The 16,044-nt window shown below is 41.1% G+C and overlaps 1 protein-coding gene across 1 annotated transcript in view; it reads right to left on the reverse strand.

Moving 5' to 3' along the window:
• Positions 1-871: 871 nt before the first annotated feature.
• fer1l6 (fer-1 like family member 6) overlaps positions 872-16,044 on the reverse strand; it is a 65,699-nt gene continuing 50,526 nt past the window's right edge. Inside the window, exons 32-46 of the mRNA XM_085136079.1 lie at positions 11,781-11,825; positions 11,223-11,314; positions 10,956-11,084; positions 10,721-10,864; positions 8,093-8,220; positions 7,848-8,018; positions 7,457-7,611; positions 5,376-5,518; positions 5,090-5,178; positions 4,916-5,014; positions 4,529-4,649; positions 4,307-4,427; positions 2,272-2,429; positions 2,090-2,190; positions 872-1,054 (exon numbers count right to left, since the gene is read on the reverse strand). Coding sequence (XP_084992205.1) covers positions 874-1,054; positions 2,090-2,190; positions 2,272-2,429; positions 4,307-4,427; positions 4,529-4,649; positions 4,916-5,014; positions 5,090-5,178; positions 5,376-5,518; positions 7,457-7,611; positions 7,848-8,018; positions 8,093-8,220; positions 10,721-10,864; positions 10,956-11,084; positions 11,223-11,314; positions 11,781-11,825 — 1,877 coding nt within the window. The 3' untranslated portion in view covers positions 872-873. The remainder of the gene's footprint in view (positions 1,055-2,089; positions 2,191-2,271; positions 2,430-4,306; positions 4,428-4,528; positions 4,650-4,915; positions 5,015-5,089; positions 5,179-5,375; positions 5,519-7,456; positions 7,612-7,847; positions 8,019-8,092; positions 8,221-10,720; positions 10,865-10,955; positions 11,085-11,222; positions 11,315-11,780; positions 11,826-16,044) is intronic.

Below are 16,044 nucleotides of genomic sequence, written 5' to 3' on the forward strand. Positions count from 1 at the left end.
AAGGCTGAATCCCATTCTACTTTTAAATATCCTATTTAGGACAGAGGACAATAACCTTGTTTTATCTGAATTTAGAAACAGGAAATTGGAAGTTATCCACGTGTTTAATTACTTTAAGACATTCCTGTAGTTTAACTAATTGTTGTGTGTTGTCTGGCTTCATGAACAGATAGAGCTGAGTATCATTTGCATAGTGAAAATGTCTTCTAATGATACGGCCCAGGTTAAGCATATATATAACTTAAACAGAATTGGTCCTTGTACAAAACCCTGTGGAGTCTGTATAGGATTCCCCATTTATATGGACAAACTGGAGTCTGTTAGATATGATTCAAACCACTACAGCACAGTGTTTTAATTCCTAAAGCATGCTCTTATCACTGTGATAATATATTATGGTCAACAGTGTTGAAGCTTTAGTTAATGGTAGGACTTCAAAGACACGTAAATCAGATAAATCAGAGGAAAAGTGTAAGTAAGTATCACCTGGTTTTGACAGCAGCTCTGTGTAATGATCTGAAGGACGGTGTGTGGATTGTGGTGATGTGTTTGTACTCTGAATGACGTGCCTGATAAATGAAGGTATGAAATCCAGACGTGTTATTGACTCACATTTATTTATTCTGGTTAAACAGATTTTGTTTTCCATTTTCATCATCTTAAAATCTCAATATGTTAACTTTCACTGGTTAGTAACATTTATTCAGACACAAAACTAATTAAAAGAAAATCTCCAGCCTTCATTCTTCTTATTCCCGTTGATGTAAATGACTGTTTTAAAAAGCGAGACCAAACAATATTCAAAAAAATGGAGACTTTGATCTTTTGGAAAGCTGTTTCGAGCTGCAGCACACACACACATCGTTTATCCGTTTAGCCGCTGATAATCTTGTTGGAGATGGCTCCGGGTAGCGTGTAGAAGAGCAGGGCGAGGAACAGCGCCGTGATCAGCAGAATGATGCCGATGATGATGTACTTCTTGTAGCTTCGCCACACCAAGTGAAAGAAACATTTGAAAGGGTTAACAAACCACGAGAAGGAGGTGTCTGGACGACTGCGGAAAAGAGAGAAAAGCAAAAGAACTGGTTTAGTTCATTACAGATTCTCACAGATGATTACGATGCTTTAGCAACCCTGAATGGGTCACCGGGGAAAGTGTCTAATGTTACGACATTAAAAATCTGGTGCATCCAGATGATGTGTGTTATAAACTGACAGCATTTTCCTATTAAATACTGAGGTTAAATGGAACAGCTCAAGTGGGAGAGGGATTTTATTCTGGCACATTAAACCAGTGAATCTCCTGTGTCTGAAAATTAAAGCATATGAGTAATAAGACTTTGGATGGAGCAGCTCTCATTTATAGAAACCAAACTGTGAACCCCTGACTATCCATTTGGACCAGAAGCCAGAGCTGCACTCTTGCAAACCTCTCTGCAGCTTCTCTCCCACCATAACAGCCTCACAGACATCGTGTCTGCTCCCAGACAATAAAAAAACCAAACAAACTCAAGCAAAAGTTACTAAAAAGATAAATGACTCGAGCATCAAAAAGTATAGAATGGAAAAGAATAGAATACATAAGAGAAAGTAATATGATATCCTCAACTGCACCAAAAAGTAAATGAGTAAAATGTGGATCTAGTGTTGTGCAGTCTCTGGTCTGGGTGGGTCTGCCTGTGTGTTATTGAGATTACACCTGGACTGAGCCTGGTTCTGCTGTTGGTTTCTTCCTGTTAAAAGGGAGTTTTTCCTTCCCACTGTCGCCAAAGTGCTGCTCATAGGGGGTCATATGATTGTTGGGTTTTTCTCTGTATCTATGAAGCGCCTTGAGGCGACTTTTGTTGTGATTTGGCGCTATATAAATAAAACTGAATTGAATTGAATGTAGCTCCACTTCAGGTTGGGGGGTTGACTCTGTATCCAGTAAGGACCCCCAGGCTTCCCAAATGTTGTTATTGAAAATATGTAAATATGTAAATATACCTCAAATTTACAGAAATGTCCCTGTATTCCTTTGACGCATTTTTCGTACATAAATTGGATTTTATTCTGTCAGATAAACAGAGCCTTGTGTGGTTATGTTTACTTTGGTTTTGGTAGCGGCTCCGGCTCCTTGCGGGCACGGCCAACAGGATTTTTCTCCGACTCCTCAGCTGTCACGAGATGGAACTCTGCTTCCACTTTCCCCTGGAGGAAGATCGATTGTTTGATGATCTGTATTTGACTTTATTTTTACATTTGTGCATGTGTGTGTTTCTGTGTACTTACGGTCAACTCTCCTGACTTGGTGAAGGGCCACCAGCCTCGTGCTCTCTTCTGCTGAAAGATGGAGATTCTCTCAGTCCAGTCTGTCAGCATGTCCGCCTTACACGACTTGGCTGTTTTAGCTCCCCGAGTAAATCCATGGAGGTCTAACTCTAGCGTGCCTGCAGACACACAGTCAGTCAGGTGCACTGCCAAGTCATGCACATTTTATCTCCATTATTCGACTCTCCAGTGCGACTTCTAATACTTTCTGCCATTAAAGATTGTCTCAGAAGGTTTGTCATGTCTTCATGTTTCTTCTGCTTTCAGTGCTTTAAACATTTAGCACCATCTTCAGGTTTTGGGGGTAATTGTTAATAGTTAGAAGGAGTAGTCTTTCTGAATTTCTGCTGTTTCCTGTCCTCCACAGGAATGATTCAAGCATGCTCCTTAAACGTTCAAATTGGCAATATGTCCCTGTATTTAATGCCATTACAGCAGCATTTCCCTGAACACAATGCAGTAACACTTTCTATTCTTCAGTGATTGTGAACTAAAGGTGCATCAGGGCACATCACTGTGAAAGCACAGCTCTGTAGCAGAGACATTGAGCTGTTAGCCGTTAAAATGTTCTGTACTACCTGCCCCGGGAATTCTCGCATGTTATCGCGATAACAGCGTAGTATAGTATTTAAGGAAAATACTAATAAAATAAAAATAAACTAAATAAATGTTTATTAAGCAATTTTGATAGGAAATTACTTAATTTTAGAAATGTTTTTGCTCTTTTTTGCTCTATAAAATAGTTGTTTTTTTTAGAATCATTCATCTTAGCAGTAGGATTTACATGAAAGAGAAACAAATTACGTTTGAGTGAAAATGTACATTTTTTGCACTCTCTGGTCAACTGACTCAGTGAATCAAATGACTCAAAAATCGATTCACTTTGGTGAGTGACTCATTAAAACTCGATTCAATAAAAAGAATCAAATCTACCATCACTACTCGTGACGTACTACCCGGCTTTCTTTAGACCGCGAAGGCCGGGTCCTCAGGTGGAAGCAGCCTCTGAATTTGGACACCCCTGCTGTCTCCGGGCCGGCCAATAATAACGGTGACATTTAACTTATTTTACCCGATAAATAAACACTGTAAAATGTATTTTGAATGTCTCCCTAATTCTGAGGTCTCAAGGTTGGCAAGTATGTCCACAACAGCTCACTTTTTTTGCCACATGGATCACAAACCACGTCTCAGCTGTTTGAGGAGGTACAATAAGTCCGCACATGACTCCGATTACGCTCAGCCATTGCTGTGAGTGCGCACGCCAAGGGCTGCAAGACATTTATACAGCCATATTTCGCACACGACTATGAAAGGCGGAAGAAGAAGTAGTTCCTTTGAATGAATGTAAACAATCCGAATGTTATAGTTTCTTTCCACTGTGTTCCTGTTAATGATAAAACTACAAATTTACCCTAAATTACTAAAATATCGATATTTTAATGTGAGAATCGATTCTAGAACATAAATGACTGGTATCGGAGGAATCTATATTTCAATATCGATCTGCACATCACTAATATTCATGCATCACTGGACTCAACACTGCCCACCTTCACCCAGTATGTGACATGGCCCACCAGAGACAATAAAACATTGGACTTACTGTATGCCAACGCAAAAGAGGCGTACAGTTTATCACCTCTCCCACCCCTGGAGAGATCTGATCACAACCTGGTGCACAGGGAGCCACCAGCCACCCGCACAGTGCAGAGTTGGTCGGAGGAGAGCGAGGAGGCTCTAGAAGATTGTTTTGAGTCTACTGTGGGGGAGGTGCTTTGTGACGACCACAGGGAGACTCGCAACTTTCAGCCTTTTTGCGGCCTTGAGCCTTACTGCAGGCTCTTCTCTCTCATCTGTCTAATAACCAGTCCATTTAGTATAGTGAAGTCAAACTCAGGACCTTTTTTGTGACGCAACAGTGCTAACCACTGTATCACCTTAGTATTTTATGTTCATCAGTGAAATGTGTGAATAGGCACTTATGCATACCCACCTAGAAAGTCGTCAGAGGAGAGTGTCTCAAAGTCCCAGACCTGCAGAATGAGGATAGCAGGAATCTTCTGCTCGGTTTTATCTAGAGAGAAAATACTCTCTCTTTTCCTCACCACCACTACCTGTCAGAGGTAAAGTTGGTAACGATGTGATTCTGTAGCAGCTATTTTATCTACATCAGGCTTGAAGCCGGAGCTCCTAGGACCACAGATCACACAAGTACCTTTTCAGCAGGCAGGTAGCTGAAGGGGAACACGAAGCGCCAGTTGAAGTTTCCTTCTCCAGTCAGAGAGTTGTAATGCACATCAGTTTCTTGTCGGTCATCTTCTAAACCTTTCAGCCAGCTACAACAGTCGATTTGGTAAGGTGAGTGATTTTCTAGCAGTGCTTTTTATATAAAGGTTTAGCTAGCTAGTTTAGCTTTTTGGGCTGCAAGGCGCTAACGTGTTGACACCGTGCAGCCCTCACACGTTAACTCGCTAACAGAGATAGCTAACAGAAGCTTACACAACAGACAGCAAACGTCACTTTAGTTTTGGAATTATTATTTCCAAAGCTAAAAAAATATTTATATTGCCAAAAAATACCAGGAACAAATCGATTTTTTTACCCCTTGATGTAAATATCACTGAACTGTTGACCAGTGAGGAAGTGGCTGTCCTCCAAAATGACGTCCTCTGTGTTCCAGATGATAATACGCAGCTCGTATCTGCACAAACACATCTGAGTTTGAATGACCGCATCCCAAAACAACGTCGACAGACATTGTTTTATTAAGTCTCACCCTTTTGGTTTTCGAGGTGAAATGTCCACTGGAGGTCCTGGATGTGGCAGGTCCATTGGAAACATGTCTATCCACATCTGGACCTGACCCTACATGTACGTGCACACAAATGTAGGCAGTTAATGAAAGAAAACTTTTCATACAACTGGTGTGAAATGAAGTACAGCCCAGTAAATTTACTTTACCATATTAAAACAAGCATTTTAATTAGACATTTGACCCAGAAAACCCAGAAAGCTTAAAGGTTGTAAATGATTTTTTACCAGGATACTAAACTCAAGCATACCTGGTCCATTCCAGGCCGGGCCTTATTAAACAGAGTTCTGGTCTCAATGTGCTCTGGTACCAGTGTGCATCCTACACCTGGGATCTCAGCCCAGCGGTGTAGGATCTTCAGTGACAAGTGTTCATAGGACTCCACTGGCTCGTCTGAGAGATACACAAGACAATGTCAAATCAGACTCCTATATACAGGTTCTAGCTCCAGCACATTTTCTTGATCTATACTATCTTTCATGCTGTTTTTTCAGCCGTTTCAGAGTTTATAATGGGTGTGTATGGGACGGAATGTTGGGGCTAGAGTGAGACAGCTCAACTGCTAGAGTGAGAAGAGCAAAAAAATTAATCTTGAAATCTTCTCTTTAAACTGCTGCTGTGTCCACAGCGTTTGCTCTACAGATATGATTTTACCCTCAAAATTAGCCATCGCTGCCCTCTTTCATCCAATGTGTTTATTATTGTAATAGGTGTTATGGTTCTTTCATAAATGTCACCAATGCACAGCCTCCTCCCTCCAACTCTTCCATAGACTCTAATGTTAAAATGGCTCAGAAAGTTCTTTTGAAAATCAGAAGTACAGGCTGTCCTTACACTGTCACCACGTCCATATAATAAACTCCACAGGCATGAAAACTGAGAATTTGGTAGACTGGACATTGCTGGTGGTCACGGTGAAAGAATTTTGTCAATACGACCTGTACTTTTCATTTGGGAAGGGTTTGTTTCGGTCTGACTTTTCTGTTCATTTTAAGGAGCAAAAGTGAGGCGCATGTCTGTGTGCGTGTGTATGGAGCCATTGGGTGCAGTCACTATAGCAACCAGGCTCACACCTGCATGCCTAACGAGCTCTCTCTCACTCTGCCAAGATTCATCTTAAACACTTCTCTTTAAACTGCTGCTGTGTCCGCAGCGTTTGCTCTACAGATATGATTTTACCCTCAAAATTAGCCATCGCTGCCCTCTTTCATCCAATGTGTTTATTATTGTAATAGGTGTTATGGTTCTTTCATAAATGTCACCAATGCACAGCCTCCTCCCTCCAACTCTTCCATAGACTCTAATGTTAAAATGGCTCAGAAAGTTCTTTTGAAAATCAGAAGTACAGGCTGTCCTTACACTGTCACCACGTCCATATAATAAACTCCACAGGCATGAAAACTGAGAATTTGGTAGACTGGACATTGCTGGTGGTCACGGTGAAAGAATTTTGTTAATACGACCTGTACTTTTCATTTGGGAAGGGTTTGTTTCGGTCTGACTTTTCTGTTCATTTTAAGGAGCAAAAGTGAGGCGCATGTCTGTGTGCGTGTGTATGGAGCCATTGGGTGCAGTCACTATAGCAACCAGGCTCACACCTGCCTGCCTAACGAGCTCTCTCTCACTCTGCCAAGATTCATCTTAAACACTTCTCTTTCAACTGCTGCTGTGTCCACAGTGTTTGCTCTACAGCCATCATTTTACCCTCAAATCATAGCCATTGTTGTTCTCTGTCCAACACCGTGTCTTTAAAAGCTCAGAGATGTAAACTTTTTAAACTGTGTGGATCCAAGTGGAGGGATCACATTTTAGTCATTCAGTGATTCAAAGAATATAAACTTTTAATATTCATTCAGATGTTTTCTGACTCTAAATTTCCTTTTCTCATTTCTTAGGTTTTTCTAATTTACAATTAAAACATTTTCAGCTATTTTCCAACTTCTGTGTGAATGTCAGCTTTTAGCAGTTCAGCACTTTTGTTTTCAGGTGAAAATTTCTGTATTTTTCATCTCATTCAACATTTTTAACTTAAAATTCAGCAATTAATTCATTTCAGTGCATACATTCAGATTCAAGCATTCACACTGCAGTTTCTTCAGAAAATGCACTTTCTAGTTACTTATGCAACTGTACTCACATTGTGTTGTACTTACATTTTATATAGCGCTTTTCCTACTCATACTGACAGACAAGTGCTTTGGACTACAAAGATGGAGTTGCACCTGATTAAAAGGTATCACGTGGACTCGTGCAGTAAATGTCTGAATACTGTTTCTAAATGTTAAGTTAAAAAAATAATCACGCAGCAGATCTAGAATGTCCTATATCTACCTTCATGCATGAAGAGCGTTTTGCCAGTGAAGACTCTATCTGACACGATGATGCGTCCTGGACTGAAGTGAGGACCGTCCAAACCGCTCTCTCTGCACATCTTTGCCAACAGCTCTGATGGCTTCAAACAGTCTCTCCAGGCATTGTAACCCTCACTGACAGACAAGGAGGAAGAAACAGGAAACGCTTCAGTGCGATGGACTCATAGAATGCAGAGTTGTAGATGGATACAAATGCCTGGAATTTCTACTCCTTTAGTTGAATTTGGTAGTTTAATGTAATAGAAAAAAAAGTAATGTAACTATGAGGTAGGATAGTAATTTATTGAAGTGACCAAATGGAATAAATAACTCAGACTTTGATCTGAAAGGGTTCAAATGTCCAGGCTTACAGACTATACTCAGCAGGGAGTCCACAGGTGCCTCTGTGTTTGCTGTAATATCGGTTCTCAAGGTCAACGCGGGTCTCTCCAATCAGATCGTCCCCTCCCACCAGGTCGTGGTCATAGATGAACACTGACAGCAGAGACTCCTGAGGAAGTGTTGCCTGCATCTCAAAAGATCTGGAAGAAGGAGAATAGAAGAAGTCATATTTAAAATGTGAGACAATTCCTGAGAAGTTTGACCAGTTATTTACCTTCCAAAAACAGGGTTTAGCTGTTTGGGAATGTAGTTGTCTCTGTCTTTGATTTCATTTTTGCCAAGTCGTAGAACAATGTAAGGGTCCGCCTTCCCATCCGGGTCAGCTGGGTGCAGGTTAGAGGCCTGGAAAGAGAAGCGGTATCATAAAAGAACTCAAAAGTAGTACTTTTAAGGGCACTATTTGGAAATTATTCTGTTTAATCCATTATAAAATATGCTATAGTTCAAGATGTCTGCTGCTTATTCTTATTATTTCAGCTGCTCCTTTTAGAGGTCACCAAAGCATGATCAACAGACAAGTGTAAGAGATGTTCATGCACAGGAAGGGGAGAGTACAGTCCTCCTTTAGGTAACGGGGGACTGGGAATCAGGGATTGACCTTTTGTCTGAGTGTAAATCTTGAGGAAGACGAGAGATCCTCCTGCCCTCGCTGTGGTGTTCACAGTCGGGCTTTTGTGCTTGTCAAGTGTTGCAGTGCTTGTTTGGGAACTGGTTGCTGCAGTTTGAAATTCAATTCAATTCAATTCAATTCAATTCAATTCAATTCAATTTTATTTATATCGCGCCAAATCACAACAAAAGTCGCCTCAAGGCGCTTCATAGATACAGAGAAAAACCCAACAATCATATGACCCCCTATGAGCAGCACTTTGGCGACAGTGGGAAGGAAAAACTCCCTTTTAACAGGAAGAAACCTCCAGCAGAACCAGGCTCAGGGAGGGGCGGGGCCATCTGCTGTGATTGGTTGGGGTGAGATGTAATTAGGTGCTTTGCTACAGCTTTTAATGAGCTTGGTGCTGAATGCTATTTGGCCTCTGAATACGAGACCAGATGGGTTTAACAAATGTGGTGACAGTTTTAATGTTTAACGTTTCCATCACAGAGTGGTGCAGCTAAAGGAATAGAGGTCCTAATGTGATTGGTCACTTTCAAAACAGTGACGCCACAGGCTCTGTGATGGACAGGTTCAGTGTTAAATGGAGTTATCCTGCGGGAGTAACATAGGCGCTGTTTTAAACTGCATTTGTTTGAAAAATGAAGCTTTGAGAACAGAGCTGATGTGAGAGCCTGAATCTCTGCAGGCAGGCACTCACATGTGTGGTGGCTTCCTGGAAAACTCTGTTGCTGAGTTCTCCAGGAAGTTAAATTTACCTCAGGGGAATTTAATTGTGTGGCAGTCTGATTACTTTTCTCAGGTAATGTTCAGAAAACTTCCTTCTGCAGAGAAAAATTAAACTTCAAATCTGAGCGAGCAGCGAGCACGCTGCCACGGGAATGTGACATCCACAGAGAAACCCACGGATCCCCCCACTAACACGACCGCTGTGGGCAAACCTCCACCCGCCACACTCCTGCTGAACAGGTGACAACAGATTTAAGCGGTGCTGAATGTTTGATTTGATTTATTTTTGCTGTGTTTTACTTGCATCTATTTGAAAGAGTGCAAACACAAGAAATTATTTTATGGAATATGCAGAAAATAGGTTTAAATGTTAGAGAATTTCTTATATTCAAAGACTGTTGCATATAATTACATTTTTGCTTGAAATATGCATATAGTTAGGGCTGGACCAGGTGACCCTGAATCCTCCCTTAGTTATGCTGCAATAGACGTAGGCTGCCGGGGATTCCCATGATGCATTGAGTTTTTCCTTTCCAGTCACCTTTCTCACTCACTATATGTTAACAGACCTCTCTGCATTGAATCATATCTGTTATTAACCTCTGTCTCTCTTCCACAGCATGTCTTTATCCTGTCTTCCTTCTCTCACCCCAACCAATCACAGCAGATGGCCCCGCCCCTCCCTGAGCCTGGTTCTGCTGGAGGTTTCTTCCTGTTAAAAGGGAGTTTTTCCTTCCCACTGTCGCCAAAGTGCTGCTCATAGGGGGTCATATGATTGTTGGGTTTTTCTCTGTATCTATGAAGCGCCTTGAGGCGACTTTTGTTGTGATTTGGCGCTATATAAATAAAATTGAATTGAATTGAATTGAATTGAAAATTGAATTGAATTGAATTGAATTGAATTGAATTGAATTGAATTGATGCAATGTACATAAAGGTAAAAGATTAAAACTCATGAAACAATTTTTAAAAGGAGACTTTTTCATTGGATTACATTTTAAACGATGGATTATGCAGAAAAATAGAATTGGGCTGAAAGGTCTGCTGCTTTATTACGTATTCGGGTTGTGTATCATGTTTTTTAAAAGTAACTAAGTAACTAATTACTTTTGAAAATGAGTAATGGGAATACCTTTTGGAGAAGTAATCAGTAATTAGTAAGTAATTACTATTTCTAAGTAACTTGACCAATACTACTAATAATCTGCTTGTCATTATGTTTTTTCTTGCATGCGACTTTTGACATAATTAAGTCTGCAGACGCACTTTGAGAGCGAAGGCAGACGTGTAACTACACATTCAGGAAGTGCTTTCAATCAGGTCCTCACAGGAAGGACCTAGACCAGTTTAAACCTCTAACGTTAGGCGATGCACCAACTACTGCATCACGTCAGCCTCACTAAATGCTGCTCTTTTTGTTTCTCAGTACAGTGGAAAATTATTCTACAACTTTCAAGTAAAACATTCCAAAGAGAAAATTCCCACGTGAGCCGGACTCACACAGACAATGTAAACCCGTATGAGAACTTGGACTGGGCTGTTGGGAGGGATTCCTCTGTTGACTCTGAAGCTTCCAGCGTCTATTGCTTCATGCCAGTCCTCCTCCTTCTCCTCCTCAGCGAGCTTATAGAGGCAGAATCGACCCTGAGAGACAGCATGAAGATTCATGTGTAGATATGCTAGTTGTTGAGCAGTACCAAAGTAGTACCCACAAAGAACATACTTAGTATCTCACCTTAAATTTTCCAACAAACCTCTCCTCATTCGATCCCTCTTCCTCATTGGCTTTCCCTCGGAACAACTCATATGTTTTCACCCAGTCATCAAAGGACCCAAACTCTGACTCCAACTCCTTGTTGTACAGCTGCAGAGCCAAGATCAGAGTCACTCAAGCTTTTCTTTCTAGCATATGGTTCCCCTTATTTTCTTTGGTTGGATAGTAAAAGCATAACAGGGCCCAGTAAACCTGCACAAGAATTGTATCATCCCTGAAAAACATTACCTTGAGTGTAGCTAATTTGGTGTGGGGACTGACGCTCGTTCCCTTTCCTTTCTGTTGCCTCTTCTTCTTATCTCCATCGGACTGGCTGCTGACTGATGAAATAGACGAGGCATATTTTCAAACACAGCAGAAATCATATTGAAAATGTGACTAACAGCAGGTAACAAAGTGAGCCACCGAGCTTAGTTAAGAAGTGCCATGCCCTGAGCTCAGAACTGTCCTATTCACCAGAAGCAACAGTTCAAAAGTTGTCTGTTATTTAACAACATTTGCAGTCATTCACTTGCAGGGTTTTTCAGAAGAACTTGTCACATCTTTCAAACGCTGCCATCTTAAATATCCAGGCATACCAATCAGATCATGCAGTGAGAGGACCACATCCAGTAACATAAACTAGCCAAAACAGAGCTGCTAAAACCTGTCTGCAGGATCGTAGCACCAAAACCAGACAGTTCCCAGAACCTCAACTCCCAGAAAGTAAAAATGACCCTCAATGACACGGCGTTGTATCTTTTTTCAAATCTTTTTGTCTCTTTTTTTGCAGATCTTAATCCTTACCCAAAGATTCTATTCCATCGCTGAGCAAACTGTGGTACGACAAAGCTGCAATGCACAACAGTGTGTGTGGGTCAGTGGGGAGAAAAGGGGTGATTATTTCTAAAACCAGTGCGTACCAATTGATATTTCCCAATTTCAAGATTTTTAGGTTATCGCAGAAAACAATACTTTGACATCAAGTCTTTGACACATTTTGTTATTGTTATGTTATTGTAAAGTATCACAAAACGATCCCCGTCTCATGGCTTCAGCTGGGATGTGAACAGTTCTCGGCTGCTGGGAGAATTTAGCTAATGCTGATACAAAGATAAGCTTCTGCCCTGAACCACAGGCAGGAAGACTGTTGGATTATGTGAAAATGATCATCCAACAAAGTTTTCCATTATAGTTTGAACAGTGTGAGGAATATAGTAGTATATGTAAATGGGATTAATAAATTCCAGTTGTCATGCTAGGTGTGCTAGGCCCAGTTTATGGGGCCAACCGTGTTGCATTTTTGGAGCCAGAGTCTGTCCACTAGTGACTTGAGGTGGAGTTGCTGTGTTGAACTCCCACCCAGCGGACGTAACTGCAAACACAACCCCTGCACACTGCCTGGCTGCTCCAGTTTTAATGATTTCTGCTATTGGTTTTATCGCAACTATTTTTAAAAAGGCACACAGCTTAAAATCAGTCAAAACCTTTAAAACAGTTAAAAAGTCAAAATGTCATGTCCAGAGATGGGCAGTAACGGGTTCAATTCAATTCAATTCAATTTTATTTATATAGCGCCAAATCACAACAAAAGTCGCCTCAAGGCGCTTCATAGATACAGAGAAAAGCCCAACAATCATATGACCCCCTAAGAGCAGCACTTTGGCGACAGTGGGAAGGAAAAACTCCCTTTTAACAGGAAGAAACCTCCGGCAGAACCAGGCTCAGGGAGGGGCGGGGCCATCTGCTGTGATTGGTTGGGGTGAGAGAAGGAAGACAGGATAAAAGACATGCTGTGGAAGAGAGACAGAGATTAATAACAGATATGATTCAATACAGAGAGGTCTGTTAACACATAGTGAGTGAGAAAGGTGACTGGAAAGGAAAAACTCAATGCATCATGGGAATCCCCCGGCAGCCTACATCTATTGCAGCATAACTAAGGGAGGATTCAGGGTCACCTGGTCCAGCCCTAACTATATGCTTTAGCAAAAAGGAAAGTTTTAAGCCTAATCTTAAAAGTAGAGATAGTGTCTGTCTCCTGAATCCAAACTGGAAGCTGGTTCCACAGAAGAGGGGCCTGAAAACAAGGTCTTAAATAATCAGGCCCCATCTTATCTTAATGACCTTGTAGTACCATATCACCCTATTAGAGCACTTCGCTCTCGCTCTGCAGGCCTACTTGTTGTTCCTAGAGTATTTAAAAGTAGAATGGGAGGGAGAGCCTTCAGTTTTCAGGCCCCTCTTCTGTGGAACCAGCTTCCAGTTTGGATTCAGGAGACAGACACTATCTCTACTTTCAAGATTAGGCTTAAAACTTTCCTTTTTGCTAAAGCATATAGTTAGGGCTGGACCAGGTGACCCTGAATCCTCCCTTAGTTATGCTGCAATAGATGTAGGCTGCCGGGGGATTCCCATGATGCATTGAGTTTTTCCTTTCCAGTCACCTTTCTCACTCACTATGTATTAACAGACCTCTCTGTATTGAATCGTATCTGTTATTAATCTCTGTCTCTCTTCCACAGCATGTCTTTATCCTGTCTTCCTTCTCTCACCCCAACCGGTCGCAGCAGATGGCCCCGCCCCTCCCTGAGCCTGGTTCTGCCGGAGGTTTCTTCCTGTTAAAAGGGAGTTTTTCCTTCCCACTGTCGCCAAAGTGCTTGCTCATAGGGGGTCATATGATTGTTGGGCTTTTCTCTGTATCTATGAAGCGCCTTGAGGCGACATTTGTTGTGATTTGGCGCTATATAAATAAAATTGAATTGAATTGAATTGAATTGAATTGAAAACTGAAGGCTCTGCCTCCCATTCTACTTTTAAATACTCTAGGAACAACAAGTAGGCCTGCAGAGCGAGAGCGAAGTGCTCTAATAGGGTAATATGGTACTACAAGGTCATTAAGATAAGATGGGGCCTGATTATTTAAGACCTTGTATGTGAGGAGCAGGATTTTGAATTCAATTCTGGATTTAACAGGAAGCCAATGAAGGGAAGCCAAAACAGGAGAAATATGCTCTCTCTTTCTAGTCCCTGTCAGTACTCTTGCTGCAGCATTTTGGATTAACTGAAGGCTTTTCAGTGAGTTTTTTGGACATCCTGATAATAATGAATTGCAGTAGTCCAGCCTGGAAGTAATAAATGCATGAACTAGTTTTTCAGCGTCACTCTGAGACAGGATATTTCTAATTTTAGAGATGTTGCGCAAATGGAAGAACGCAGTCTTACATATTTGTTTAATATGTGCGTTGAAGGACATATCCTGGTCAAAAATGACTCCAAGGTTCCTCACAGTGTTACTGGAGGCCAAGGTAATGCCATCCAGAGTAAGAATCTGGTTAGATACCATATTTCTAAGCTTTTCAGCGCCGAGTACAATGACCTCAGTTTTATCTGACTTAAGAAGCAGAAAGTTAGTGGCCATCCAAGTCTTTATGTCTTTAAGACATTCCTGCAGTTTAACTAATTGGTGTGTGTTATCTGGCTTCATGGACAGATAGAGCTGGGTGTCATCTGCATAGCAGTGAAAATGTATGCTATGTCTTCTAATGATGCTGCCTAGGGGAAGCATGTATAATGTAAACAGAATTGGTCCTAGCACTGAACCCTGTGGAACTCCATAATTAACCTCAGTGTGTGAAGAGGACTCTCCATTTACATGCACAAATTGGAGTCTATTAGATAGATATGATACAAACCACTGCAGTGCAATACCTGTAATACCTACAGCATGTTCTAATCGCTCTAATAGGATATTATGGTCAACAGTATCGAATGCTGCACTAAGGTCAAGAAGGACAAGCACAGAGATGAGTCCACTGTCAGAGGCCATAAGAAGATCATTTGTAACCTTCACTAAAGCTGTTTCTGTGCTGTGATGAGCTCTGAAACCTGACTGAAACTCTTCAAATAAACCATTCCTCTGCAGATGATCTGTTAGCTGTTTGACAACTACTCTTTCAAGGATTTTTGATATGAAAGGAAGGTTGGAGATTGGCCTATAATTAGCTAAGACTGCTGGGTCTAGAGATGGCTTTTTGAGTAAAGGTTTAACTGCAGCCACCTTGAAGGCCTGTGGTACATAGCCGATTATTAGAGATAGGTTGATCATATATAAGATCGAAGAATTAATCAATGGCAGGACTTCTTTGAGCAGTTTTGTAGGAATGGGGTCTAAAAGACACGTTGATGGTTTGGAGGAAGTAATTATTGAAGTTAACTCAGAAAGATCGATTGGAGAAAAAGAGTCTAACTTAACATCAATGGTACTAAGAGTAGCTGTAGATAATATTACATCTGTGGGATGATTATTGGTAATTTTTTCTCTAATGATAAAAATTTTATTTGTGAAGAAGTTCATGAAGTCATCACTAGTTAACGTTAAAGGGATGGTTGGCTCAAAAGAGCTCTGACTTTTTGTCAGCCTGGCTACAGTGCTGAAGAGAAACCTGGGGTTGTTCTTATTTTCTTCAATCAGTGATGAGTAGTAAGCTGTTCTGGCTTTGCGGAGGGCTTTCTTATAAAGCAACAAACTATTTCTCCAGGCTAAATGATGATCCTCTAAATTTGTGACACGCCATTTCCTCTCCAGATTACGAGTCATCTGCTTTAGGGTACGTGTTTGAGAATTATACCACGGGGTCAGGTACTTCTGATTAGAGACCTTAGTTTTCACTGGAGCTACAGTATCCAGAGTCGTACGTAGTGAGGAGGTGAAATTATTAACAAGATAATCGACCTCTGTTGGGGTAGCGTTCAGATAGCTGCTCTGCTCTGTGTTGGTACAGGGCATTGACGATGATAACAGTGGCTGGATTATATTCTTAAACTTAGTTACAGCGCTTTCAGAAAGACATCTACTTTGATAAAGTCCACTCTCCACTGCTGCGTAATCAATTATTGTAAATGTAAATGTTATCAAGAAATGATCAGACAGGAGAGGGTTTTCAGGAAACACTGTTAAATGTTCAGTTTCTATGCCATATGTTAAAACAAGATCTAGAGTGTGATTAAAGTGGTGGGTGGGTTCTTTTACATTTTGAGAGAAACCAATTGAGTCTAACAACAGATTAAA

The sequence above is a fragment of the Neolamprologus multifasciatus genome, chromosome 16 (assembly GCF_963576455.1).
Source record: "Neolamprologus multifasciatus chromosome 16, fNeoMul1.2, whole genome shotgun sequence".
Taxonomy (NCBI): Eukaryota; Metazoa; Chordata; class Actinopteri; order Cichliformes; family Cichlidae; genus Neolamprologus; species Neolamprologus multifasciatus.